A 27,597-nucleotide genomic window follows, 5' to 3' on the forward strand; every position below is an offset into this window, starting at 1 on the left:
CCTGTGACTTTTACCCTAAGCACAACAATGTATTGCTACTTCAATTAATAAGAATGATCTAGCTTTTTAGTGGTTGCTGGGGACTTCAACCACACCAGCTTAAAGACACGGTTTCCCAAGTTCCAGCAATATGTGGACTTTGTCTATATAATGCCAACACATTTGAAAGTTCTTCAGAGACAAAAAAAAAAGGAACCTAACACAGTAAACACACATGAAGATACAGATTCTCCGCCAGGAAGGGTACAGCTGCCACCAGATAGCCAGGAAGTGCAGTTCAGCAGTTGGATACGCTCTGCATAAATACAGACGAACCAACAGTTTGGAAGACAAACCAAGATCTGTGCGTCCAAGGGTTTCTTCAGCAAGAAATGACCACATCCTGATCCGCAAGCGCAGGGAAAGCCGCTGAATGACATCACAGGAGCTTCAGCAGCAGTGGTCAAACCAAAGTGGTGTCCAGTGTTCCACCCACACTGTACGTGGCTGGTCCTCTCCCATCATCTTACCGGCCAGCATTCACCATCAGCTGAGCAGACACGCGGAGGACCATATCTAGGGTCAACTCACGTAAAGCAGCAGGTCCAGACAACAACCCAGGTGCTGATGGGCTGGCTGATGCACAAGCCATCGTTCCCAGATGCTTCAAAATTTCCACTACTATACCAGTGGCAAAGAGGTCAGCTGCGTCCTGCTTAAACGACTTCCGTCCTGTCGTTTTAGCTTCCATAGTGGTGGAGTGTTTTGAAATGATCATCAAATTACACATCACAGTCAGCCTACCCACATCTTCATAACAGTTTCACAGAGGATGCAATATCCACCACTCTACACACAGTACTCATGCATCTGGAAAATAAAGACACTGAAGAATCCTGTGCATTGACTTCAGGTCAGTGTTTTATACTATCATCCCCCAGAGACTAATAGAGAAACCCCTTCTCCTCGGCCTGGCTACTGGACTTCTTGACGGAAAGTATGACACCTCTACCACAATTATGCTGAATACTGGTCCACCCCAAGGGTGTGTACTCAGTCCATTACTGCTTACATTGCTAACTCACGACTGTCCTTCCAGTCAGGAGGAGAACCTGATCATTAGGTTTGCAGATGATACCACAGTGTTGGGACTCATCGGCAGAAATGAGGAGGCAATGTACAGGAAAGAGGTGAAACGTCTTGAGCGCTGGTGCAGAGACAACAACCTGGTGCTCAACACAGACAAGACGAAGGAGATGACTGTCGACTTCAGGAAGTCTCAACTTGAGCACACTCCCCTCTGCATCAGAGAACCTCACGTGGTAAGTAAATACCACCACGATTGTGAAACTTCTACAGAGGAGTGGTAGAGAGTGTTCTAACCTACTGTATATCCTTGTGGTATTCGAAGGTGGCAAACAAGAAGGCCCTGCAGAGGGCACTGAGTGGAGCGGAGAGAGTGATCGGAGTTTCACTTTCTCCCGTTCAAGAACTCAGAGCATGGAATATCATCAGAGACCCTCTCAATAAACTCTTTGAACAGTTGCCATCAGGGAAACGGTACTAGAACATCAAAAGCAGGACTAACAGACTGCTCAGCAGTTTTCTCCCACAAACTGTCAGACTGGTGAACTGCTGATCTGACCCAGGAAGGGCACCATGCACCTTGCGCTTTACTTATTTTAACTGAAGTCTTTTAGTATTTTAACTTTGTCTTTTAACTTATTTGAACTGAGTCTTTCATCTATTTTGCTAAGTCTGCAGAGATCTCAAACAGAAACATTTTATTAGTATGTATGTCAAAATTACAATAAATCTTTATTTGATTTGATTTAGGTATGTTTTGCATATTTGATAACGTATCACATTAATGATCAAATAAAACAAAGCAAAAGTGCTGAAAGTTAATATCATCTTAATATATGGCAAAATAACACAACATTTTCTGCAGAATGGCTGCCTGTTTAGACTTGTGTGCACTTCAGTTATGCCTCTAAAAGAGATGTGACTGTGGCGCCCCCCAGTGGCCAGATACCGTCAGTACGGAAGGAGGACGTGCGGCAAACAGCCATCGCCGAGGTCATCGCCGAGGCTCACCGCAGCACCTCAGACCGACAGCTGTTTCCCCTCCGTGCTGGAGCTAGCAGCAGTCTCCAGCCGCTTTTAAAAGCACCATGAACGGACCAGCCGTGCCGTTGACCTCCTGCTAACGTTCTTGAAAATGCCCCATGCGCGTTGGTCGGAGCTAGAAGATGGCGGAGTCGGATGGTGGGGATTTTGCTCCGAAGCTGTCGGAGAACAGGTGAGTGAGCCCGGGTGAAGAGGACGTTGCTTGTCTGCGGTGTCGGGGGCTCATCTTCCTCGGTGTTTCCTCGTTGGGAGTCTCCGCCGCTCCGCGAGTGCTGTTCTGTCCGAGAATGCTCGAGCGGCGCCGCGGCTCGGATCCAGGAAACACCGAGGTGTTGTTCAGGCCTCCAGACTGCCTGCTCTGCCTATCTTATCAGAGGAAATAAAGTTGATAAGTCAAGTTAGACACAGCAGATAAAGTCTACTTCGACTCATTTGTTTAAGTATTTTTAATGAAATGACTAATGAAATGACTGCAAACACTTGTAATCAAATACACCACCATTAATCCATAATTAGATAATTGTGTTTAGCTAAAATTTTTTTAGAGCACTAAAGTGTATTCTCCACACTAGAAATCAATGAAACAACTAAATATAACTACCATCATTGTATTATAAGTAACTCAGCTGTGAGAAAAAAAAAGTCCTGCTGTGCCCCAGACATGCCCACACAGTTAAATAAATAAACATATTTTCAGAGAACTTTATTTGAGTTTCTCCAGTTCTCTTCATGATCATTTGTGGTGATTAGTAGATTCGCAAAACCGGTTAGGACGCATTCAACTCATTTCCAGCCACCAGGAATTCATTTCACAAACACACAGGAGAAAACATAATATAAAATACTGTTGGGTCTTATTGATTCATGCACTCACAGCCTTAACTGTGTGCTGTTGCTTTAGTCTTTAGCCAGGTTTAACTTAATGAATCGTGACCTTATTTCTGCCTGGTATTATATCCGAATGCAAACCTTTTTGGATTGCCTTTTCACTCATATCTGGTGTGTAGATGTATTATGGTTAGTTGTAATCTACCTGCTGTAGTAAAGGATGCAATTTTTAGGACTCGTTAAACAAAGCAGGTCAAGGGATGAGATGCTAACAAAAACCCGCTGTAACGTTGCAGTGGTCCCACTCGGGTGGTTGCGTTTTGCATACATTTTTCTTCTTAAAGTGATGTCAGGACGACACCTTCAGGTTAAGTTCCTTCTTATGTTCTTAGTCAAACTTTTATCATTTAATGTTTTCTATTTATTTTGATGCGTTGCGATCTAATTTGTACCCAAAGCAGTGGGAGTTCCTCCCACTTTATTCTTGTTCAGCACAGTATTCACCCATGAAAGTGGTGTTTCCACCTACTGTGATCATGCTTCTTACTGGCAGATTAATTTCAGTTTTCCAGCATTAAAGTGTTTAAGCAAAACAGCAGCTTTTCTTCTCATAGCGATTGTGTTTCTAAACCTACACGTTCTCACTAATGTAAATGTAGTGCACTCTACACTACAGTGTGCATTTCCCTCAACTGAGCAGATTAGATTAAACTTCCATCACAGAGTTGCCATCAGCAGACACTGCATATTCACTTATTACTGGGTTTTGCGGCTCATTTCACCAGCATAGAGTGTATTTGCTTTGAGTAGCACAGATGTGACAGAGAAACAAATGAAGTCTGGAGAAACTGGGAAAATTATATTTGACAAAAGGGGAACTATTTCTTAAGTCACTGGTTGTGACGAGGCCTTTTTCTCTTTCCAGTATGGCTAACAAGAATAGCACCCTGCGCTGTACGTTCTCGGCCCCAAGCCACAGTGCCACACTCCTCCAGGGCTTGTCGGTTTTGCGGGCTCAGGGCCAACTACTTGACGTCGTGCTGGCCATCAATGAGGAGCGCTTCCAGGTCCATAAAGCAGTGCTGGCCGCCTGTAGTGATTATTTCAGGTCAGTCTGGAGCATGAGAATTTATGCTCATTTGCATTTTAAACAGAAAGCATTTAGCTGAGATAAACAGAAAATTCTTCAGATTGAGTCTTAACCGAAATGCCATTTTATGCATTCAGACGATAATCTACGACACAAAGTATGCAAAAACTTTTTTAATCCATTGTATGTCACTGAACTTATATTTACCAAGTAAAAGTTATATTCTAGAAATGGAAACTTTCAAAATAATAAATGATCAAACACAGATTTCACAAGAGGAAAGCAAAAATGCAGTCAAATATAGTCACTTTTATTTTTTCACGTTTATCATTAAATGTATATTTCAGTTCATATGCCACGGACACCAGACCCCTTAAACAAATGACTTCTTCACATTCCACAATCCCTCTGACTTAGTCACCTTACGAAAATTCAAATCTGAATCCACGCATTTGAATTTGAAATGGATTTGTAGGCTATCGTGCAGTTTACTGATTTCTATTTTTGTTTCAGAGCAATGTTTACGGGAGGCATGAGGGAGTCAAGCCAAGATACCATTGAGCTGAAGGGTTTGTCCGCCCGAGGGCTGAAACACATTATCGACTTTGCCTACAGTGCAGAAGTCACTTTAGATCTGGACTGTATTCAGGATGTCCTCGGGGCTGCGGTGTTTCTGCAGATGGTTCCTGTTGTGGAGCTCTGTGAAGAGTTCCTGAAGTCAGCGATGAGCGTTGAGACCTGCCTGCACATTGGGCAGATGGCCACCACCTTCAGCTTGTCTTCCCTCAAGGAGTCGGTGGATTCCTTCACCTTTCGCCACTTCCTCCAGATTGCTGAGGAGGAGGACTTTCTGCACATTCCCATGGAGCGTCTTATCTTCTTCCTCCAGAGCAACAAACTGAAGAACTGCAATGAGATTGACCTCTTCCACGCTGCCATCAGGTGGCTCCAGCATGACGAGTCACGTCGGGCTCAAGCCAGCAATGTCCTCTGCCACGTGCGCTTCCCACTCATGCGTTCTTCAGAGCTGGTGGACAGCGTTCAGAAGGTGGACATCATGGTGGAGGACGTGCTGTGCCGTCAGTATCTCCTTGAGGCCTTCAATTACCAGATCCTTCCATTCCGACAGCATGAAATGCAGTCCTCACGGACACTCATTCGTTCTGATGTCATGTCGCTTATCACCTTTGGAGGGACACCATACACTGACAACGACCGCACAGTGAGCACCAAGGTGTTCTATCTCCCCGACATCGCGTCCCGCCAGTTCAAAGAGCTGACCGAGATGGAGACTGGCTGCAGCCACGCTTGTGTTGCCGTTCTTGATAACTTTGTGTATGTTGTCGGCGGACAGCACTTGCAGTACCGCAGTGGCGAGGGGGCGGTAGACAGCTGTTTCCGGTACGACCCACATCTGAGCCAGTGGCTGCGCATCCAGCCCATGCAGGAGGCTCGTATCCAGTTTCAGCTCAACGTACTGCATGGACAGCTGTACGCCACAGGAGGACGCAATCGATCCGGAAGTCTGTCGTCTGTAGAGTGTTACTGCCCCAAGAAGAACGAGTGGTCAAACGTGGAACCATTAAAACGCAGGATCTGGGGTCATGCCGGGACTCCCTGCGGAGAAAAGCTGTACATCTCAGGAGGTTACGGAGTCTCGTTAGACGACAAGAAAACTCTTCACTGCTATGACCCCGCATCTGACCAGTGGGACTTCAGAGCCCCGATGAATGAACCCAGAGTGTTGCATGCCATGATCAGCACCAGGGATCGGGTCTATGCCCTGGGTGGACGCATGGACCACGTGGATCGTTGCTTTGACGTGCTGGCAGTCGAATATTACATTCCAGAGAACGACCAGTGGACAACCGTAAGCCCCATGAGAGCAGGGCAGTCTGAGGCAGGCTGCTGCTTACTAGACAGGAAGATCTACATCGTCGGGGGTTACAACTGGCACCTGAACAATGTCACAAGCATCGTTCAGGTGTACAACACAGAGACAGATGAGTGGGAGAGGGATTTGCACTTCCCAGAATCCTTTGCCGGCATTGCTTGTACACCGATTATACTTCCACAGAGCACCACACAACGCTAAGTATCTGACCTGCGACTGTGAAACACTTTATTCTATGTGTTCCTTCTGTAGACCATGGAGGCAACACAAGATGTGAACTAAATGTAAGTGTGTGTGTTCATGTGAGGAAATGAACTGAAAAGCTACTTACAGCATTAACCAGAATTGAGTATTAATTTCTACGCTTGATTTGACTATGTTCATTACCATTTTTTGTAAACATTTTTGAATTAAAGTTGACACATGTTGAGATGTTCAGCTGTTTGAATAAATATTATCTTCAATCTTCAGACCTTAAGATCACAGGCAAATTATCTGCAGATGTAAGAGTAGCATTACTTAAAGAGTTTTTGTTCCAAAAATATTAATAATTCTATTTCTAAATATGTTTACCATCAAGGGCTTCAGTTGCAGACAGCACAAATGATCTCTTTTCATGTCCATCTCTTTATTTAATCAGAGTATGCGTAACTTGGAAATCTAATGGCTTTTAATTTTGCTGTGCAAAGACGTTAACAGACTCAGCGTTTATAATGTTGAACCTTCTGATTGTACAGTTGCAATTTATTTTATGTGTTCATCTTGTTCAAACAATCAATTTTTTTGTTTTGTTTTTTAGCTGACATTTACCAGTGAACAAGCCACATATCAAAGCACACTGATTATTGCACAAAAACGAGCACTGGATGTGGTTCAGCGTTGAATTGGTTATTCCACATTATGGGTGTTAATGATTTTTTATTTTTAAAATCTGCAACTTTCCTGAGCTGAATAAACCGCACTGACACACGAATTGTTCTCTCAGATGACAGAAATCAGTGTTGGCCTCCCACAGCAGCTACATGAATAATTAATGTTTGTGTCTATTAGAATGTCTTTGTGTGTGTCTCTTTATGTCAACAAGCACTACAACTTCCACACAGGACTAATGTAACATCTCTTAAAAAGTGAAGACCTAACTTATATGATAGTGCTTACATAACAAATATCTTCATTTGTCCATTTGTTATTTGCTTGTTTTTATGTTGAATGCATCGCTGCACTTTTTAAAGTATTTGTCGCATATCTGATGCTGATATCGTCCGTGTACTTAATGTATTTGTTGGAAACAAGCAAGCTTAAAGTTTTTTTTTCTTTTAAACTTGACCATCTACATGACAGTAACGAGGGTCCATTTTAAAACTGTCTCCATTCTGCCTTAGTGTGTCTTGTTCTACCTGTACAAGTAAAAGCACATTATATTGTTGAAGTGCAATATAAAGGAAACTGCTGTAGTCAGTGGGGAATGTACACATTCGTGTAGCTTTATGTGCATCCTTTATTAAAGGTGTACCATGCTTTAAAAATATCTTTCAGGTGTTTTTTTTATGTTTTCATTTTGACAGGATGATGTATTTCTATAGAAATCCAACTGAAGCACAAAAATATGCAGATAGATGGATAGATACTTACTTCATTTATCCCGAGGGAAATTTGGTGTCCAGTAGCTTCCACAAGCATAGTGTCCATGAGCGACTGTGGCGTCGTGTAGATTTCACTGTCAAATACTTTTTCTCTGCCACTTGTGTTGCAAACCCAGGCATCTCCAAAGAACAGGTGGCACTAGAGAGATTTTAGTTTTCTAATAATTAAGCAGGCTGGTTGCGCTTAAAGTAGCTTAACAGCTGGCGGTATTGTCTATAGCTGTAACATTAATCATTATTAACGTACAGCAGAGATGATGCATCGTCTGTACAACAATAGATCTAGTTCAGCTTTCTGCCTGAACTTCCTCCATTAAGTAGTAGTTTTACTTGTAATGTTTCTTGATTATTTAAACGTGTGTGTTTTTGTTGTGCTTGTGAGTCAAGCGAAAGTAATAATATAATAAAACTGTATCCCGGTGTAGCCAGGACTCAAAATATTTGTGCGCAGTGAAGTTGGTCTAGCTTCCAGGCTAATAAAACTGCCAGGTGAGTGATCGTAAGCAGCTGCATCATTTTTCAGGTAACTGCGTTCTCTTGACCAGTGTTGCATCCAATTTGCAACAGCATGAAAACTAATAGTTTCTGCTATAGAAACCTGATAACTTATTGTCCAACGGTGTATATATCAAAACATTAAATCATGACCGTTTCTCTGAAAAGTAAAAGGATAGTTTAAAATGACGGTACTATACTGAGCATTGTGCACAATATTGTACTGGTTCTATCCCTTCTAGAGGAATACTCCACAATAGGCTCATACTACCGAGGTGCATCATGCACAAAAAGTGAAAGAGAATCTTCCTCATACACATTTGTAATACAGTAACACGAGTGCACTTTTCTAAACAATTGATTCATTGCTTTGAAACACTATTATACCTTCATTAATGCTTTATGCCACTCATCCTTTTTCCACTGGATGATTCTATTCCACTCGTCGGGCATAATAAATAATTATTTATTTAAACTATTTATATCCAGCATCTGGGGCACACAGGTTCCCTAGTGGAGGTTCTTATTTTTATCTGGAGAGGCAACAGCATCAATAGACACGTTGGCCGTGCGTGATGACGACACCAGAAGGCCCTGGCGTGGCGCGTAGCGTAACATTCCATTGAGAAGAAGAGGGGAAAGATGGCGTCCTCTAACAATCCTCGCAAATTTAGCGAAAAAATTGCTTTGCATAATCAGAAGCAGGCGGAAGAGACAGCCGCGTTCGAAGAAGTGATGAAAGACTTGAACATCACCAGAGCCGCGCGGGTAAGATCTCCACGTCCACGGCTGTTTACGTTTTGTAGCGTCGCTGTTTGGCAGCTCACGAGCACTGCGGAGATAAATATGAACGCTGGGATGCTAAGTAGCTAAAGTTCACGTTAACGTCCTCAGCTGCATCGGTGCAACATCTCCAAATAATGTTTCCACCTGCATGTCTAAACACGCGACGCTGCTCAGATACAACAGAGCTGCTCGTGTGAAGCGTTAACTTAGCTTAGCTAGCTTTGTGGAGCCTTGAATAATGTGCACCTGTTCTCTTTCTGGCTTGAATAGGCATCTCGTTTGCTAATGGACAAACATGTAAATCACTTAATAATAACATGCTGGGAAAGTTAAATATAGTTGATACTAAATTTGGAGCAATACTGACAGGGATCTCCCAGAGGGTTAAGGCATCCTTAGGTAGCCAATCACATGTTAGCCAGCCTCACCAGCTGTGATTTATTTCCCATCCACTATCATCCGTTACATTAGCTCCGCAGCTATTCAGTGAATAACAAGAAACCTTAATACTGCCCGCACATTTTTTTTTTAATATTATTGTTATTATTATTATTAAGAGATACATATCTACTACAATTTGATTTAGTCTGCTTTTTTCGCTATTAAAAAAAAACACCAACCTACTCACAACAATGCTTAAACAGTGGCATTAAATTAAACTGTGGTCGAATGTTTGACCTGCAAAATGATTAGTCTGATGGCAAAATCCTTTCAGTTTCTGTAATATTTAAGTGAATGTGCAGCAGTTTTGTATAATCCTGAACTGAATATCTTTGGGTTTGCTAAGTCATTTTAGGACATCACTGTAAGATCTGAGATTTTTAAAACTAAACAATAATCAGCAGGTTGCAGTATAAAAATACTCTTATTGTGCCACGCTTTGGTCAGCTTCTGTACTTTATCAATAAAATTGTCATTGACATTAACAGTTTTATTAAAATAACGTTTGTGTATCTAATGCGGTATTCACTTAACATTAATACTAAACATATTAAAGCGGGTCATCCTAACATTTAGGTGCTTTTAAAATGTATTAAATTAATTTATATCCATTGTTTGAAATGAAGTATCTCATGATCGGCCAATAAATGAATCAGCTAATGGTTTGGCTACAAATGAGGACCACTTTGCTGCCAGGAAACATTTGGTCTAGTTGTTGGTCAAGTTGCCGGAAGCACGCTGCGTCAGTGTAAACCGGATTTGTACTGTTATTTACTGCAGAGGGGAAACTATTAATTAACTGCTCCCTGTTATGCTTGATATTTTTATGTTGCCATCCAGACATCAATCCATTGCATCGGTTCTTATCATCTATATCGTATCCCTGTTCATTATAGATTTAAGAGGCTTTCATCACAGTGTTTTTAATGACATACTTTTGTGAATGATTCCTGTATCAACCGTGTGGTTAATGTATCAGCCAGGTGTGTTACATTGAAAGTCTGACTGTAATTGCACCAGCTGTCAGTCAAGTGTCATTCCCATCAGCTGATGCGAGTTTTAAAATCTGCTGTGAAAGATGTCGTCTGCCTCTCGATTATTCATGAAACAGCCACATCCGCCTGTCTCATCTTGTTCCATCTGTCAATTAATGGATTCATTAATCTTTCACACCCACCACTGTGGATTGACATGCATCATTCATTTTTACCATCTTTTTTTTGTGAATCGGATCAGTCATTCACTCATGCTTTCATGCAATTTTACTTTGCACAGTTGCAGTTACAGAAGACCCAGTATTTGCAACTAGGGCAGAATCGTGGACAGTACTATGGAGGCTCACTGCCCAATGTCAATCAGATTGGAAATGGCAACATTGACCTGCCTTTTCAGGTGAGCCCTTAGCCTCTCTCGGCTGGTAAATCAATGGTTTGTTCTAGGCCGGTGTACCTTTCTCAGCTGTTGGCGATAATTGTGGACATGCAAAGGTTGTAGTTGTACTTATGTGTTCTTATTGAAGGCTGTGACTGCAGTAAAGTAAATAACCTGCTGGTCAAATCTGCATAATCCTTTAGGTTTTATCATGGTTCAAGAGGGAAAGGGAAAGAAGTGTACTGCAAGATTTGATTGTTTTTTTTTTTACCCTGCAGTGTAACTTGATTCCTAAATTTTAAAGTACACCATTGCTTGTCATGGCTTTCCATCTTTAAATACATTCGCCAACTCGAGCATCAGTATGGGGGGCCCATGGCTTGACTCATTTTGAAATGAACACATTTGCACCATTAATCCCAATAGGTAGTTGTGCTGTGTGAACTGTTTTTTTTTTTTATTTTATTTTTTATTTTTTTTCTGGTCTCATTCACCCGGTGTGTTCACTCTAGAACTCTGTGCTGGATACCAGTCGGACAACCAGGCACCACGGGCTGGTGGACCGGGTTTACCGTGACCGGAACCGCATCACATCTCCTCACCGCCGGCCACTGTCAGTCGACAAACATGGACGTCAAATATCCTTTATTTTGAAACATGTGCATGTTTTGCTATCGCTTTGGTCTGATTTCAAGTTTGCTTTAAGTTTGCTTCCCGAGGCCTCGCGTACATGCTTTTTATGTAACGCAAAGATTTGATGATAGAGAGTCAGTGAATTGTTTGTGTTTCGTAACACCGTGGCTGACAGTGTTACTCTTACAAATATATCGCACCATTAGGTAACAAGTTGTCACAGTAATTGTACCCCAGTACCTCTTGTTTATGGTTCTTTATTACGTCTATGTGGTCTTTTGTGGTGTATTCAGACAAAAGGCATGGGCATATGGATTATCAAGGATCCATCGTTTAATCCCCTCTGCTTTATTGACCTTGACTAAATTCACATTGACAGCTGTCCTTACAGCTCAGTTTACCTCTCCCCACCGCCAGACACTAGCTGGCGAAGGTAAGTCACCTCCCTTTGTCCATTTGCCAAAATTCTAACTAGGACACTCAGCAAGACACTGTTCGCTTGCAAAAATGATATTGCATGACTGTGTGCAGCGTTGTTGGTACAGAAATTTAGAAAACCGGACCAATCACAAATTAAGGCCATGGATTAAGCTGTACGATGACACACAAAGCTTGTGTGTTATTCCTGATGGGTAGTTCTTCTGCCATTACTGGGGATTTGCCAGTGATTTTGCTGACCTCTCATTTTTGTAACACATACAGGACAAATTCGGACTCCGCCTTACACCAGAGCGCCATGAACCCGAAGCCCCAGGAGGTTTTTGCCGGTGGATCACAGGAGCTGCAGCCTAAACGAGGTAAAGGAATATTGTATTACAAAGACACCGAGACGGTTTTATTTATTAATGTGCAATGTGCTAATGCAGCTGTCAAACCTCAAGGGTTAATGTCACCTAGACGTAGATCCAGACTCTTAGTGAAATATTTATAGAGTAAGCGGATACTGATCTTTAGGAAAGTCATGTTTCAACATGCTGGGATGGGACTCAGCTGGCTGTAGAGAAGGGATGCCTCTCAATTCAGGAAGATCTAGAGAGGAAAATCAATAATTAACTGATTATCCATTGATAATGTCTTTTTATGTGTGAGGCTCTGATACAATGAAGCCAAGATTAGCTGGCATCCATTCAGCCCGTCTGGTGGTCACCCTACTATATTTAGACTTCTGGGGATCTAGTGCACAGCGCTAGATTCTGCATGACTGGCTCAGGTATTGATGACTCATTTCTTGCACCGATTTAAAATTGTTCTGCATTTTGTCATAGCAGGCAACTGTGTCTTGCTGTTTCACTAATTAGTACTGCTGCTAACAGTGCCTGGGACGGAGAATTCAGAGTCCAATGCAGATAAGGATGCGCAGAAACAGCTGTGGGACGACAAGAAGGTACAAATGGGACAGGGAAGGGCAGCATAGTGTGCACTTAATGATGCAATATTTGTGGCTCATAATGACGCTTTCTCCTCAGGATGATTCATCAAATTCCAACACCTGTGATGTCCCAGGAATCAAGTGAGATGCTTGAATTTATTGTTTTGTGCATATTAAGTAAACAAAGGATGATATATCAGAGGAGTTTTTCTCATGACTAACAGAATATGTGTTTTCTTAGTATATTCCCTTCTCCAGATCAGGAGTTGAACCCGTCCGTGCTCCCAGCTGCACACAACACTGGCGGTTCGCTGCCCGATCTGACTAACATCCAGTTCCCTCCTCCTCTGTCAACTCCGCTGGACCCTGAGGACACCGTGGCCTTCCCCTCCCTCAGCTCAGCCAACAGCACGGGCAGCCTGACCACTAACCTCACCCACCTGGGCATCAGTGCTGCCAGCCACGGTAACCAAGCTCCATTTCATGTTCATTCTCTGGGCGGGTATGAGAGGTAAATTTAGTTTTAATTTCAGTGGAGTTGTTAGTGCGTGACAGGGTTAGGTTTTGTGAGTACTTTCACATCAACTGATGAGAGAAACAAGGACAGAGAGCAGCCAAGAGTGTTGTCAAGCAACGATAATCATTGTTGCCCCCTTAGGCTAACTTTAGACTGATTGTTAAAATCTGACCTCCCCTTCTGAGGGAAGAACAGACCTGCTGAGTTGACCACCGAACTTTACAGCATGCTCTTCTTCTTCTGCTGCTTCTTCTTTTGGAGGTACATTACTGCCACCTACTGGAATGCACTTTGTGTCAGTCGATGAACATCAAATTGTGGCACCACAGTCTCTGTTCTCTTTCTAGATCACTTGGGGTGTTGCATTCAATGCTCCCTGATCTAAATAATATCCTGTGGTGTGTGTGTGTGAGGAGCACTAAGCACTAAGGATTTCAAAGCTCTGGTACTCTGAGTACTGCTTTAGTCATATTTATGCCCGACCATTTTGCATCCCCCAGATTCTTCAGCTGCACATTTGTGAATAAATTTAAATTTAAATACATTGAAAATCAATATTGTTCATCTTCAGGTGTGTAGACTCGCGTCGCTAGTCTGAAGTCATCTTGTTAAAAAAAGAAGACTGTTGCCAAGTTTTGTGTTTTACACCAGTTTGTACATTTTATTTTAGTGGGCAACGAAGACACCGATCATGTCTACATGGTTTATGTCTTTCCTTCCCAGGGATCCCCACCTCCTCTCAGTCCACCATGACTGTAACGGCACAGCGCCGACAGCCACCGGTGGTGCCCCTCACCCTCACCTCTGACCTCCATCTCCAACAGTCTCCGCAGCAGCTCTCACCCACCCTCTCCTCACCCGTTAACATTCCACAGGTAAGGATTCACTCAAAACTGGCCTGAAGCTTTGCTGTGTCTCTTTGATTCCGCTGAGCCTTCTGTGCCATTCTTGTAAACCTCAGGAAGGGTTAGCATTTTTTAACAGCATTTTTTACAACCTGGACCTTATTTCTGGCATAAAATACGATCGTTTACTCACCCATATAACTTTGGTATCATTTGGAGTCGTTCGGAGTATATCGTGTATATCCATATAGTGGGAAATAAGGTCCAGGTTGTAAAAAATGGTAATTCCCCTTTAAGTGATTAAAATGGACAAAGCCTCTGTGATGTCACCCACAGGTTTCCTACAGAGAGGTTTTGAAGCACAGTATGGCAGCTCTAGCCATTGCCATTTTGACTGTGCCTGACTCCACTTAACTCTCAGCTAATCCAAAAATGATCAGTGAGTTGAGGGTGTGAAGGCACCCCCCACCCGCCCTAAATTGTGCTTAACTTTAAAGGCTGTTACATACTCTGCAAGAAGCGAGAAATTTGTCATTGCAGCCCTCGTTTGGGAGTTCTCGCAGCATGTTCTCGACACCTCAACAGCAACTATTCTGTGATTGGTCAGAAATTGGAAGTGGGCATGGTTAATTTGGAAAAGGGGAAATGCTAGCGTCAACTCTGTGAGCTCCCAGATGCTAATATTCGCAGTGCGACCGCTGATCTCTCCTGGGTAGAGATCGGCATACTGTGTGTGGGCGATCAGTCAGACACAGTCGTCAAAACGACTGGCTGACGTCCGAAAATAAAAAGAAAAGAGCGTCTCGGCTCACCTCATCTCCCACAATGCTTAGTGCGTGCTACGCATGCTGCAGTGGGAGGGCCCACGAGGACTTCCCTGGAGTTCGACACGAGTTTCTCATGAAGTATAAATGACCTGGCCTGCTCAATTTCTCGCTTCTCGCGGCAGAGTATGTTACAAGGTTAAGCCTTGATATAATTTCCACAACTGAGTTACATAAAACCATCACCCCTTGTACAGTTGTCATGAATGGGGAAATCCACTACAGAGACCAAAAAAAAAAGTTTTTACCAGCCTGTAAACAAAGACTGAGTTGCTTTTAGAGTCTCAAGTGGGCATTTGAACAACTGCGTGTTGGTTTTCATTGCTAGACATTGCCACTTGATCTGAAAATATATATATATATTTGCCCAGAAAAATGATTAAGTGGTGACATTTAATTTCCAAAAGGTCAACTACACTGTGACATGTCAGAGCTGATTTGGCTTAAACACTGTTATCCCCAGAAAGCTGTCAGCCATATTCAACAAATTTCCTTTTTGCTATTGTCCATAAAATCTGTTATGGGAAGCCTCCAAACATGCTAAATGAGCTATTATTAGGAGGGTGAAGAGTTTACATTCAAGCATCCGGCCTCAGTCAGTGCAGCGTGTATCACATCTGGGTCTAATCGGTGCACATCTCTCTGCAGGCCGTGCCAACAGAGTCACTGACCCTGGAGCAGCAGCTTTCCCAGTACCCCCTGTTCAACCAGCTGACTGCTCAGGCCCAAGCTCAGCTGCTCAATGACCTCCAGAAGCAGCAGGCCCTACCGCAGGGCATCCAGCTCATCGCCTTGCCAACTCTGGCTTCCACTGGTACGGCCACTGCCAGCAGCCCATCCCCGGACAGCCAGAACACCGCCAGCATCAGCATCAGCTCGGTAAGAAACGCAGATGTCTAGTGAGAGTGATACGAGTTAGATGAAATGATTTCAACTTAAGGTAGCAGTTTGTTGTTCTGCAAGCCAGAATACATCCCAGTAAATATCTGAACAGCTTTTTTTACAATACTTGATGCTAATTTGCCATTTTGTAAAATTATTCAGCTAATTAGCAGAAACTTATCTATTATTGAATTATGCCTTTTTACTTATTCTTCTCTCCATTTGGCATTTTCTCAGCTTTTATGTGGCTTAAAATATACAGAAGAGCACATTTGATCATTCTCTGTAACACAACAGCAACTTAATTTAATGACGCAAATGTAAACTTTCTGGCCAGCCACAGAATTTTTCAGTCGATGTCTTTGGAGTATTTTCCACCTACTACACAAACTCTACATTAAGAGCAGATTCTAGGTTGATGCCTTCTCATGTGACAGGCGTGAAGCGTAGTGCTAGCTAACCCTCTTCCCTCCAACAGTACCGCAATCAGACTGGCTCACCAGCCACTCAGTCTCCAACCTCCCCAGTCTCCAATCAAGGCTTCTCCCCCGGAGGCTCGCCTCAAGTAAGAGCCCACCCACCGAGCTAGCTGCTGTTTGGGGAAGGGCTTTGCTCCTGGGGGAAAAGCTTCTTGTAGACAGTCAGGCTGCTTTTCATTCTCTGTCTCAGCAGTTAACCACTCATGGTGTCACCAGCTGCATAACTTCATTGCTTCATCACCACTGTCACTGTTCGCTGTGTGCATGACAACATGGTGATGGTTTGTATGACAGAGGCTCTGACCATTTGTTGGTCGCTGTTCTCTCATATGGATGAGCTGCAGTGTTTTGATTGAGATAGCTTCACTCTCTTTTACTCCTTAAATGAAAACCAGTAGACAAGAAAAATGTTCTTTTCTTTAATTTAAAGAGGAATATTTCAAGACTCGGCTCCACAGAATTATAAAGCTTAGTGAGAGTTGACTGATTGTTAAGATGTTACACCTTTTGGACTTACTGTCAGTGTTTCCCAGACAATGTTAATACTATGGCGGCCCTCCAGGGTCTAATTTACTCCACCATGGTCTCATAACGAATCGGAAATATTTTTGCACGTCTCAAACAAAGTTTTGCTTCCCTGCCCAAAGCTGCCTCTTCTAAAATCCCCCTCCACACACACACACGCCTACCGCTCACCTGCTGAATTTAACTTAACAGAGAAAATGGCACGGACAACTCATGTAGCATGGGAAGCTATTTGTGTTGTTCACCATTAAAAATAGACGTTACCGCTACCGTTTAAAATCCAATATTTGTTCTCTTGATTATTTAGACCATGGAGATTTACAATTATTTTAAGAGAGTTGGTCAAAACCCGGAGGAAACGACTCCAGACGTAACGTGAACTAACTTAACTTTATAAGAGCTAGCACAGCTAAATTGAAAGTCAACTGTTTACTATAAATTAGTTTTATTCACTGATACTTCATTTAATATTACATACATTTGCCCATAGAATCCCACGTCTCAGCAGCAATTTGTTTAGTATTAATGTATATATACTAGACAGGCTGCTGCTGTTTGTCACTAAATCCAATGTCTGTATTATTACGGTGATTTAAAGACAGACTGATACTAAACGCATGATCTTAGTTTATGTGCAGACATTTTATATACTGTATAAATAGTTTTTATTAGTTGGGACAGCTTCCTGCCACTTTCCTTAATAATGCATTCTTTCTTATTTTAGTGCCTTATGTTGAAGCTTCACTAGAGGCTTAATTCTCCACAGGGAACCTTTAAAGTGAGAGCTAGCTTGAGTTCAGATTATATTAGAAGATAACCAAAAATGAAAAAGATTTTTTGATTTTTTTTTTAAACATACATATTAAGTATGAATCTTTTGAATGCTTGGCTTTTGTGCACAGATTAATTAACCTCAATGTGTTAATAACTGATGGTAGAAATGGTTAGACTAGGACTTCACCTCTAAAAAGACAAAACCGATCACACAGTGTGAAGATGCGTTCAGTGATTTGCTTTTCTCATTGCTCAAGAATATTATGAAAGGAAATTCCAGCATTTGTCAACCTGTTTTTTTTCCGTTCATTGTGTCCGTTGTGGCCATCTATCAGTCATGTTAACATTTTATTCACCACCCCTGTTAATCTCATTTAGGAAACTCGGATATGAGCTCAGAAATTTTCCAAATAAATCTTACTAAAAAGAAAAATGTTATGTTTTCCAAAAGTCTGCGGAGGTGGTGAGTTCAGTATAACTATGACTAATGGAAAGAACAATCTAAATAATACCCAAGTTGACAACACTCAGATTTCCCCGTATTAAGATAATTTGTGTTTATTTCAACTGCTGCGCTACACCAAACTTTTCTGTGTCCCATCCACAGGACTTTTCACTTCCATCCCATGTTAAATGTAATAAATGTGTGTTAAAATAATAAATTGGGAAAGCCACTTTAGCATTTGTTTACTGTTGGGCTGTAGTCAACCTATAGAGAAAGAAAATCTACGCTTATTTTGCAACTACTCACTTCCTCCTGGGGAGAAAATATTAAACAATCTGCCTATATGAATTATGAATAAATGTAAAAAGTAAATTTTTGCAGCATAACGAATAATTACACGTTGCAAAATTAATAAAAACGGAAGCACAGAACTTCGTCCAACTAAACGGCAACCTCTCAAACTGAAAAAAGCCAAAATCTGCATCTCTGCAAATTGCCTCTTGAGGCCGCATCATAAAGCAAACCAATCTCCACTGATGTTAAAAGTCCTAATTTACAGCAGAAATAAACACGTTTACAGTGTGGAGCAAAACTGTTTTGGTCACTATATCTAATTTGGGGTTGAAGCTTTACATAACTCATTCATAATTTATAATTTAGGGCATGGCCACGTTGAATGACTGGTGGGTGGTCTTCCTCAGCATCACCCATCGTCCCAACTCTGCCCATGTTTTGAATAAGCTGGGAGTTGGGAGGCAGTGTCAGGCAAAACCAGGATGTCAACGGCCAATGCTACCACATTGAGCTTCAAAACCTCTCTTCAATCAAATTCATCTAATTCAAATGTCAGTTGGGGGGCAACTCGGAGTACACATTCAGTAAATGTTAAATGAGTCTTTCCCTCCACTGAAAACTAATATTATAACTTCAACCAATCAATCAAATCGGATGAGAGCATATCGACCAACCAATGGACTGGGAGACTACAGCCCCTCATATTGGCCTCCTCTTTAGTTTTTCTATTTTTTCTGAATCTGTGACGGCCCTAGTCATGGGAACCATTTGCTTTATGCTCACTCTGACAGTTGTGTGACGTGATATTTTGCTTGTGTTTTTTTTCATTCCATCGCTAAAATGTCTGCTTGTGGACCCAGATAAGCTCCCTGTCTGCTGATTTTGCTTGTGTGCATTGTATTTGTTGCCACATTCATGCACATTGTTCAGAATTTCTTGATGCACTTCTCTCCCTCCAGCACATCCCTGTGGTGGGCAGTATATTTGGCGACTCGTTTTATGATCAGCAGTTGGCGTCGAGGCAGACGAACGCTCTCTCTCACCAGGTGACACACAATAAACGGCTAAGACACAAATACTTTTTCTACCCCCGAACTTAATCTGGGTTACAACTCTGTGCATTTTTATTTATTCAGCTGGAGCAGTTCAACATGATCGAAAGCCCCATCAGCTCCAACAGCCTTTACAACCAGTGCTCCACCCTCAATTACACACAGGCAGCCATGATGGGCCTCACTGGGAGCAACCTGCAGGACTCACAGCAGCTTGGCTACAGTAGCCACGGCAACATCCCCAACATCATCCTAACAGGTAGTGTGAAAAAATCATCAGTCAGCTGTCTTTAGAGAAAACTTCCACATACACATTTATGGGGTGTATACATTCCCTCAGTGTTAAAAGTTTTTGCTTTACTAGGAAGCAAAATGTTGGAGTAGTGACACCATAAACACAAGACGAATAGGAATTTATTTTGTTACGTTTGGAGTTTAATAACTGAGCATTGTACATGTCGTCGTGATAGATGTGTTCTTGGATTATTCCAATATTTATGGAATATTCAGATTCAGAATTTAAGGCACAAGTGAGCAGCATGACGTGTAAGTACAAGACACTTTTAAGGAACAAAAAAACTGAAATAGAACAATACAAAGTATATGCAAATAACTACGCCATAAATGTATTAACTGTCCAAAACTGTCCATGGATGCTGTAAACAGGAATTACAGGGATTGTATATTTACATTTATATATTTACATGATGTTGCAGAGGTAGTATGGGTAATAAATATAATAAAAAAATAGAAAAAATAATAAAATGTAAAAATAAAATAAGTAAACATAAAAATAAACAAAAGATAAAATAGGTATACAAATAAATAAAATTAAAAAAATAAATAAAGAATAAAAAATAAGGTGCTTGGAGAGAAAAAAATGTTGCGGTGGAGGAGCATCCGTGGGCTGCTTCTTGATAAAAGTTTTCAACTACAAAAAGAAAGAAAAATTCACACCGTTGGAATTAATGCGCACTTTGTACTTGTGTTGTACAACTTGTATAGTTGTGGTTTTGCCTGTGTTTGTTTCCCTACTGGACCTATTTTTCATTTTCATCATTCTAAAACAGAGCATTGACATAATTTACTACGTAAACCAGTTCTATTGGAACACGTCATTGTAAACCACAAAATCGTTGAAAGTGCGAGGGTGACTAAATAAAAATCACACTTTGTAAAAATGAAACTGCCTGCTACAGCAGCAGCATCTAAACGGAAAAAATCTGGGGCTTTCCAACCTCAAAACGACACAACAGCAGCAGAAATATTTGGACTATTACACCGAATTGTGTCAGATTGTTGGTCGGTGGTCACTGCCAGGGTGACGTCCTTGATTCCTCGTCTATTGTTTTTCAGATAAGAGCTCTAAAGCCGATGCTAATGCCTAGCATGGCAACGCTGCTTTCCAGCGCATTTGTTTACGTGCACAGAGACCTATGAAACTAAACGGTCAATTGACGTTACATTCTAATGGACATGTTAATCAATAACATTTTTTTTTGTAAGTGTGCCAATAATATGAATAGAGGGAGGACACATATAGTAGATAAACAAATTGAAATAAGCTGCAGTTTCTTAAATCCTTTGAAACTGCAGGCACACTTCGGATTACCGTAATTACATCAGTTTGTTGAGAGGTTGCACTTTACAGCCATTATGGTGTCATTATGGTAATTTAACTCTCCCAGAAGGTATTCTGGAAAAATGGACAAAAGAACTTTATCACAGGAGGTTTTCTGACCTTTTTATAGTCAAACAAAAAAAAACAGGCAGACAGTTTGATGCTTCCGGGTTAAAGGTTTGATACTGTAATGTTGTATCACATCTTGGCATTTATAATCTCCTAAAACTGAAAGTTGTTTTTAGGTGACTTTGCCTGACTGACTTTAATATTAATAAGAGCTTGACGGTATTAGTGCTGCTCGTCTGAAATACTTAATATACACTTGGATCCGAATACATCCACAAACAAGTTTTTCTCAGATATGACATTTCTCAGTAACAGGTGAGTCTCCGCCGAGCCTCTCCAAAGAGCTGACCAACTCTCTGGCAGGTGTCGGCGACGTCAGTTTCGATGCAGACTCTCAGTTTCCTCTGGACGAGCTAAAGATCGACCCGCTCACCCTGGACGGACTGCACATGCTCAATGACCCCGACATGGTGCTCACCGACCCCGCCACTGAGGACACTTTCAGAATGGACAGGCTGTAACGTGAGCTGCCGACCGTGGCCTGGAAACAAAGAGGAAAAAAATAAAATAAAAACACACACTAACTTGTGAATGGAGAGAAACAAAGGGCAGGATGAACCCTCTCCCTCGTTGCATGGCCGTCCAGCTGTCCGACCTCGCCCTCGACTCCGTGAAGCCCTTCGGAATGATGCGTCACCAAAAGACAACAGGGAAAAAGACATCCAGTGGCTTGCCGGGGAATGGCCTCACTGTCGTTTTGAGTGAGATTGGTCGCTCAGCGCTTTCGCTAGCCTACTGCGTTTACAGTGTACCATTACATGCCACATTTTTTTTTTCTTTTCATATCCACTTTAATATTTGTTGATATTGCTTGTAGCAGGAAGCTACTCGGACACTGGGTTAAACCGTACCCGTAAAAGGCTGTGTTTAAAAAAAAAAAAAAAAAAGAAGAAGAAAACAAAACAGCCAGTTTGCTCGTATCCTGCAATGAAATAAATCGGTTTTCCCATCGTGCCATGACAGCTTTCTACTTCACTCTCAAAGCTTTATTTTTAACAACCAAATGTTATTTTCACCATGTACTGTATGTTTTTATGCTTCATTAATTTATACGTCGTATTTTATTTATTTAATTTATTTAATTTATTTGGTTAAAGATTTTATATTCCATTTCATAATTTTAAATTTAATGCCAAAATGTTGTCTGTAGGCATAGTGTAAAATTGCACTGATGTAATTTGTGTCTATTTATTAATTACTAACATATTTATCTATGTGTTTGTTAAGCTACTTGGTTAATGAAGGAGTGCAAAACCTCCCCATAGTTGCTCTTTGGTGTTCGATGTGCCATTCTCTGATAGGTCGACGTTTTCATGCTGCAGCCCAACAGTCAAATCCAAATATTGCAGTTCTTAGCACCGCTCCACGAGATGTTGCGTGCTTCAGAAATTGGGTGGTTTTATGCCACTTGAATTATTATATATTTTTTTTCTGAGAAAATCATCAGGTATTTCTAAAAAAAAAAAAAAAAAAAAATGCGTCCAAATTAATTTTCTGATGCTAAAAGCCGATACATACAGCACGTCCAGACTGAGCTCCTTCTCAGCGGAGGAAGGCGTCTCTTTTTAAAACCACTAAAATCTTAAATCTTTTTAAGTCGTCACTGTGAAATCACCTGATTTTGCCTTACAGGAGTTATTCTACTGTTCTTCTTAAGTGTCTGACGTGACAACGTATTTTCGTAACTTATTGTAACATTTTCTTGTATTTGAAAGGAACTTTTTGGTCGGTGGTATTTGTCGTTATGTTGTGTAAGGTTTGACAAATCAATGTACTGTATTTTGTAGCGGTACACTTTATAGCCAAATTGTTGATGTTTTTTTTGTTTTTTTAAGTGGGGCAAAAAAAATGAGAGAGAAATCTATAAGGAGGGTTTAAAGGATTCCAGAAGGAAGGTGCAATTATGGGGAGGCTTTTTGCTCCTGGACAGGGAAGCTCTAACAAAAACTGACCGTTGACACGTGGCTCATGACATTGACACAACTGTATCACAGTGGTTGTTTTTGTAATATTCAAACTTTTATGACCATAAAGTTATTTTTATTGTACGTTCACTCCATTTAGTAAACTGGATGAATACATCAATACATAGACGTTCTGCCTCATGTATTTATGATTCAATAAGTATTGCATGCACCAAGATTTGCCTGATTCTGTTCTGTCTCAACAAAAAATGGTCCAAAATCATGAATTGTTTACACTAAAATCATCTTTAATGACGCCTGTGATCCTTTTTTTTTTTTTTAAATTGACACTAAATGTCACGTGTGTTGCCGGTCAGTCTGCCTCTGCCTTTTGTCAGAGTTTCCCTGAGAGTCATGTGTATGCCTGTGGGATACTGTAATCTTTGTGTACAGACTTGCTAATATTTTTACTCACCTACAAGCGCTGATGGGAAGAGTGCCCAACACCCCTCCACAAAAAAAGGAATCACGTTTGGTTTTACCTCTACAGTCGGACAGCTTGTTTCCGTTGAAGTGTTCGTTGTCTGCTGTAAACCTCTTACCGACGGTTTTGTTTGCCTTCAACAGATCTGTGATTCCTATGCAAATGAGACAAAAAAAATAACAACCCTTAAAGGAAAAATCCACCTCTTATTGTTAGATTCATCCCAGCTGGATTTGTTCTTCTGAAACCGTTCAAGAATAGGCCACAAAGGCTGGCTCGTCCCTCCTTAAAAATAATGTTTGGAGCTACAGCGGAGATGTTAAATTTAATCTGTGATCTGGACAAGCCATTTTCAGTCTGCTGTTGTTCAGTCAGAGCCTCAGAAGTCCAATTTGGTGCAGGCCATATGCAGAACACGATCAAGGGCTCCGTAGTCTCCTTTCAAATTTCAAATCATAGCTCTGCTTTAGTAAATTAGACGGAGGAGAAGAAAGCAGGATGTCATTGAGTGTTGCGGTGGCGTTATGACAATCAACGAGTGAAATCGTACCCTGAAATAGAAATTAATGGAACATCCCGAAAGAGAAGCATGAATCCAGCTTTATTTTTTTTTAAGTTATATCATTTTCCTTTAAACCTTAATTCCTTCTCCTGCTGCAAATTTATTCCTGTGCGACTGTTGATGCAAAATTTGCTGCTCTGGAAAGAAACCCTCTCTCTTGAATCCTGGAGGAGCTGAGGAGATGTTATAAATCTGTTGGACATTCCTCACAAGAGGAAGAAGAAAAAATAGAAAACACACACACATAAAAAAAAAGTCCCTGAAATTTTTGTGGATTTTTCCTTTAAGTCTCTGCATCAAATGTGTAGAACTCGTTCTCTACATGTTTAATGTTTCCAAAGGGTTGTAAACCTAAAAAAAGGAAGAAAAAAAAAGTGTTTCACTGTTGTGATGCCAATAATGCCAGTGGTTTGAGCTTTCCTGCCATCTCCTTCCTTTCATCCTGCTGACAACCAGTCCTTCACACTGACCTTGTACATACGTTATAGCTGAAACTAAATGCATGACAAAAACTGACAGTCAAAACCTCTGAATGAAGGCCTTCTATAGCGCCGTGGGTTTGATTTGTGTAACATAACGCTATCACAGAGTCTAAAGGGATGCATGTATGGGTTTCCTCCTGTGTGACAGTGAACTCCTGTGTACCTCCATCTCTGTACAATGATAAAAGAATGTATTTTCTGCGTCTTGGTTTTAGCCTGTTTGCCAAATGACAAAAGTTCTTCGGTCCCATCACAGTTGGACCAGGCTTCTTCTCCTCCTCCTCCTCCTCCTCCTCTCAGCTCTTGGTCCCCTCCCCTTCCTTCTCTCTCTGATGAATCAGACTGTTGCTTGTTTCCACCTCTTTCTCTCTTCCTACTGTAGCATCTCTCCCAGATCTGGCCCCCTCCTTTTCTTTTCCCTGATAAAAATGGAAGCAGGTTCTGTCTTGCAAAAAAAAAAAAAAAGGGTTGCAGACTGGCACGTGCACTGAACGTTTGCGTATATGGACTTGAAGCTTTTGCGTTGCGCAGTCAACTGCATGACATGGCCGACACATTGATTCTTATCCCATGTTATGTATAGGACTTAAATCTCGCTATGCTGAAGTATTGCGTTTTAAAAACATCACATATGTTTGGGTCTTTATTTTCTTTTATGGTTGTTGCCTATCATGTCATGTTCTGGATTGAGTAAAGAGTTTTTTTTTTGTTTGTTTGTTTTTTTGTTTCTTTTCCTGTATTTGTGCAATGTTTAGTCCACTAGTTTGCTTCGCACTTTATTTGTGACTTCCTGGCTTTCGAGCAGGGACTGTTGTGCCCGATGTGAATGCTGACTGTTTCACACCAGATGTATACTCCGGAGATATTTTTCGTGTCAAAGAAAAGATGAATTCTCTATTTTCCTTTGTAAAATATATTTTGGCTTGTCTTGTTTTTTATCTGTGAAGATTTTAGGGGATGCAAAACTAGAAAGGGCTTACTCCAGTGCAGCTTGTGTTGGAAAGGAAACGGTGCTCCGAATGTATTTCTTTGTCGGTCATTCCCCTGCAACCACCCCCACCCCCACCCCCAACATGAAAATCGCATAGTGTTTGAACAGTCACGGTTCATGCGGTGACGCTGATCAGCCTTAGTAGTTAGTTGCAACCTTAAAAATACTCAAAGTGGAGCAGTTTGTATCTTAGTTTTAATATACTGCCACTAACAGTACTGTAGGGTGCTGCAGCATAGTCTCACTTCATGAAAGTAGCGGGAAATCTATAAAGGGCAGGTTGCACATTTTATATCCAGCACACCATAATTCACCTCAACGTTTTCAGTGGCCTAAAACATCTATACTGTAGGCGAGATAGGAGAAAACATGCTGTGCTGGAGAAGAGTTATCATCAGTTTTTATATCTGGTGTGCATTAGAAGGTTAGAAATTAATAAAAAAATAAAAAAATAAATAACAAGGGTAATAGACATCTTCATTGTCACAGGTTTGCTACAGCGACTGTAACACTGACAGAAGACTTCAAGATAGGCAGCTAAGAAACCTTTGATTAAAGGAAGAGGGTGTTTAAAAAAAATAAAATAAAATGAGCTCTTCAGCGTTATATTTGTCTAATTTCACACAAAATGTGCAGAGTCTGAGACTAAACACTGAAATGTGGAAACTTTTCAATGGAAGCTGGAGGTCCATTTTTCAAGCGTGAGATGCACAGATCACGTGACAGTATATTTTTTATGTCTAGTCAACAGAGAAGCTTAAACTCATTTGCTCGTTTCTTGTCTGAGGCTCCGCTTAGATTAAATTACTTCTCCTTTTTTTTGTTGGTTAAAAAGCTACATTTTGTCTCAAGCTGTAAAAAGCAAGACGAGTGAGGCTGAAACAGGAGTACTGTGTTTGAAGGTGTGTCCTCAGTCCCGGAATGAAACAGAAAAGAGTTGCTGCTCCATATGTACTGCTTGTTCCCAGAGTGTTTTAGGCCTGAATAAAATCTCCCTTTAATAACACAGGGTTTTCTAAATGACTCTACAGTTACACATTGAAACGTGTAAAAGTCTCTGAAAAAAAAGAAAAAAAAAAAACACATTTTCAGTTCCACTTAAAGCTTATAGTAAGAATAGCATTATATCACTGTTGTCCTAGTAAAGTCGTAGTAAAAGATCTGTAGTTATTTATTTGTTGCCATGTGATTCTCCTTACGTGACCATTTGTTTATAAGATGAAAGAAAAATGTCAATTAAATTGAATGTGGAAGACAGATTTTTCTCTGCACATAGTCTTGATTTGCGGAATATACCGATGGAAAAAATAGTCAAAAAGCTGTCCGGTGTCATTTTACAACATCGCAGCGTGTTGCTGTGGACATGCATGATGTTTAAACTCTGTTGTATATTGTCTTTGCAATCGTTTCTATTTTGTAATCTGTATTTCCAAATGCAAATTTAAAAGATTATTTTGGATATGTGCATGCTTGTGAAATGTTCAGAATGTTGATTTACACTAAAAGCTGTTGAGTTAAAAAAAAAAAAAAAAAAAGTCACGTCTGTTACTTAAAACCAAATGTTTGGCCGTTTTGTGAAGCAGAGTTTACATATAACTTCATCGTTCATGTTCAATAATACATAATACGTGTTCTAACAAAAAAAATAACTATTTATTCCCATTTATGATTTTACAGAAGATGGTACAGCAGATATCTTACAATTTAAAGCAAACCCGAAAAAGTTGTTAAATTGCGTGGTGGCCTGTCAGGGCCTTCTCTGCTGGCCTAAACTTTATCAAAATCACTGACTTACATTTTAATATTTTCCCATTAATCCTATTAAATTATTCCCAATAGCCTATTCTTTTCCTGTTATGGCTTGTCTGTCTCTCAGCTGTGGTGCTTCTTACATTAGAGCTTTTATTCAATCATATTTCAGCTGTCACGTGTTGCCAGAGGCAAAGAAATCTGCCTGGGCCTTCACAATTAAAACTGCGCACTTAAGTTTGTATTCTTAGGCCTTCTCTGGCCTACAGTAGCGTCAGCGTTATTGTGTCCTCTGATTGGAGGGCCAGAGAGACGCTCTGTTTAAGCCAAGCTAGCGGTTCATTTTCATCTGTTAACATGTTGATAGCTATTTTCTGAA

At 41.0% G+C, this 27,597-nt stretch overlaps 2 protein-coding genes across 7 annotated transcripts; both read left to right on the forward strand.

The window, feature by feature from the left end:
• The first annotated feature begins 1,783 nt into the window (after positions 1 to 1,783).
• Positions 1,784 to 7,432, forward strand: klhl26 (kelch-like family member 26). Of its 2 annotated transcripts, XM_084548461.1 has the most exons (3): positions 1,784 to 2,281; positions 3,863 to 4,045; positions 4,541 to 7,432. In XM_084548461.1, exons 1-3 carry the CDS (start codon positions 2,232 to 2,234, stop codon positions 6,120 to 6,122), a joined length of 1,815 nt encoding a protein of 604 aa, XP_084404587.1. In that variant the 5' UTR covers positions 1,784 to 2,231; the 3' UTR covers positions 6,123 to 7,432. The 2 variants fall into 2 exon arrangements, with proteins under 2 accessions (XP_084404587.1, XP_084404588.1); XM_084548462.1 differs by lacking the exon at positions 3,863 to 4,045.
• On the forward strand, positions 7,433 to 27,268 carry LOC311490773 (CREB-regulated transcription coactivator 1-like). 5 transcript variants are annotated; one of them, XM_084548456.1, is made up of 14 exons: positions 7,433 to 8,827; positions 10,562 to 10,678; positions 11,170 to 11,295; positions 11,662 to 11,723; positions 11,993 to 12,087; positions 12,589 to 12,674; positions 12,757 to 12,800; positions 12,901 to 13,124; positions 13,900 to 14,051; positions 15,494 to 15,724; positions 16,206 to 16,292; positions 19,204 to 19,290; positions 19,381 to 19,555; positions 21,296 to 27,268. In XM_084548456.1, the coding sequence occupies exons 1-14, from the start codon at positions 8,702 to 8,704 to the stop codon at positions 21,505 to 21,507; spliced, it is 1,824 nt and encodes a 607-aa protein (XP_084404582.1). In that variant the 5' UTR covers positions 7,433 to 8,701; the 3' UTR covers positions 21,508 to 27,268. The 5 variants fall into 5 exon arrangements, with proteins under 5 accessions (XP_084404582.1, XP_084404583.1, XP_084404584.1 ...); XM_084548457.1 differs by having other exon boundaries at positions 21,302 to 27,268; XM_084548458.1 differs by having other exon boundaries at positions 12,604 to 12,674.
• Positions 27,269 to 27,597: the final 329 nt, after the last annotated feature.

This window comes from Chelon labrosus, assembly GCF_963514085.1.
Source record: "Chelon labrosus genome assembly, chromosome: 7".
In the NCBI taxonomy this organism is placed as follows: domain Eukaryota; kingdom Metazoa; phylum Chordata; class Actinopteri; order Mugiliformes; family Mugilidae; genus Chelon; species Chelon labrosus.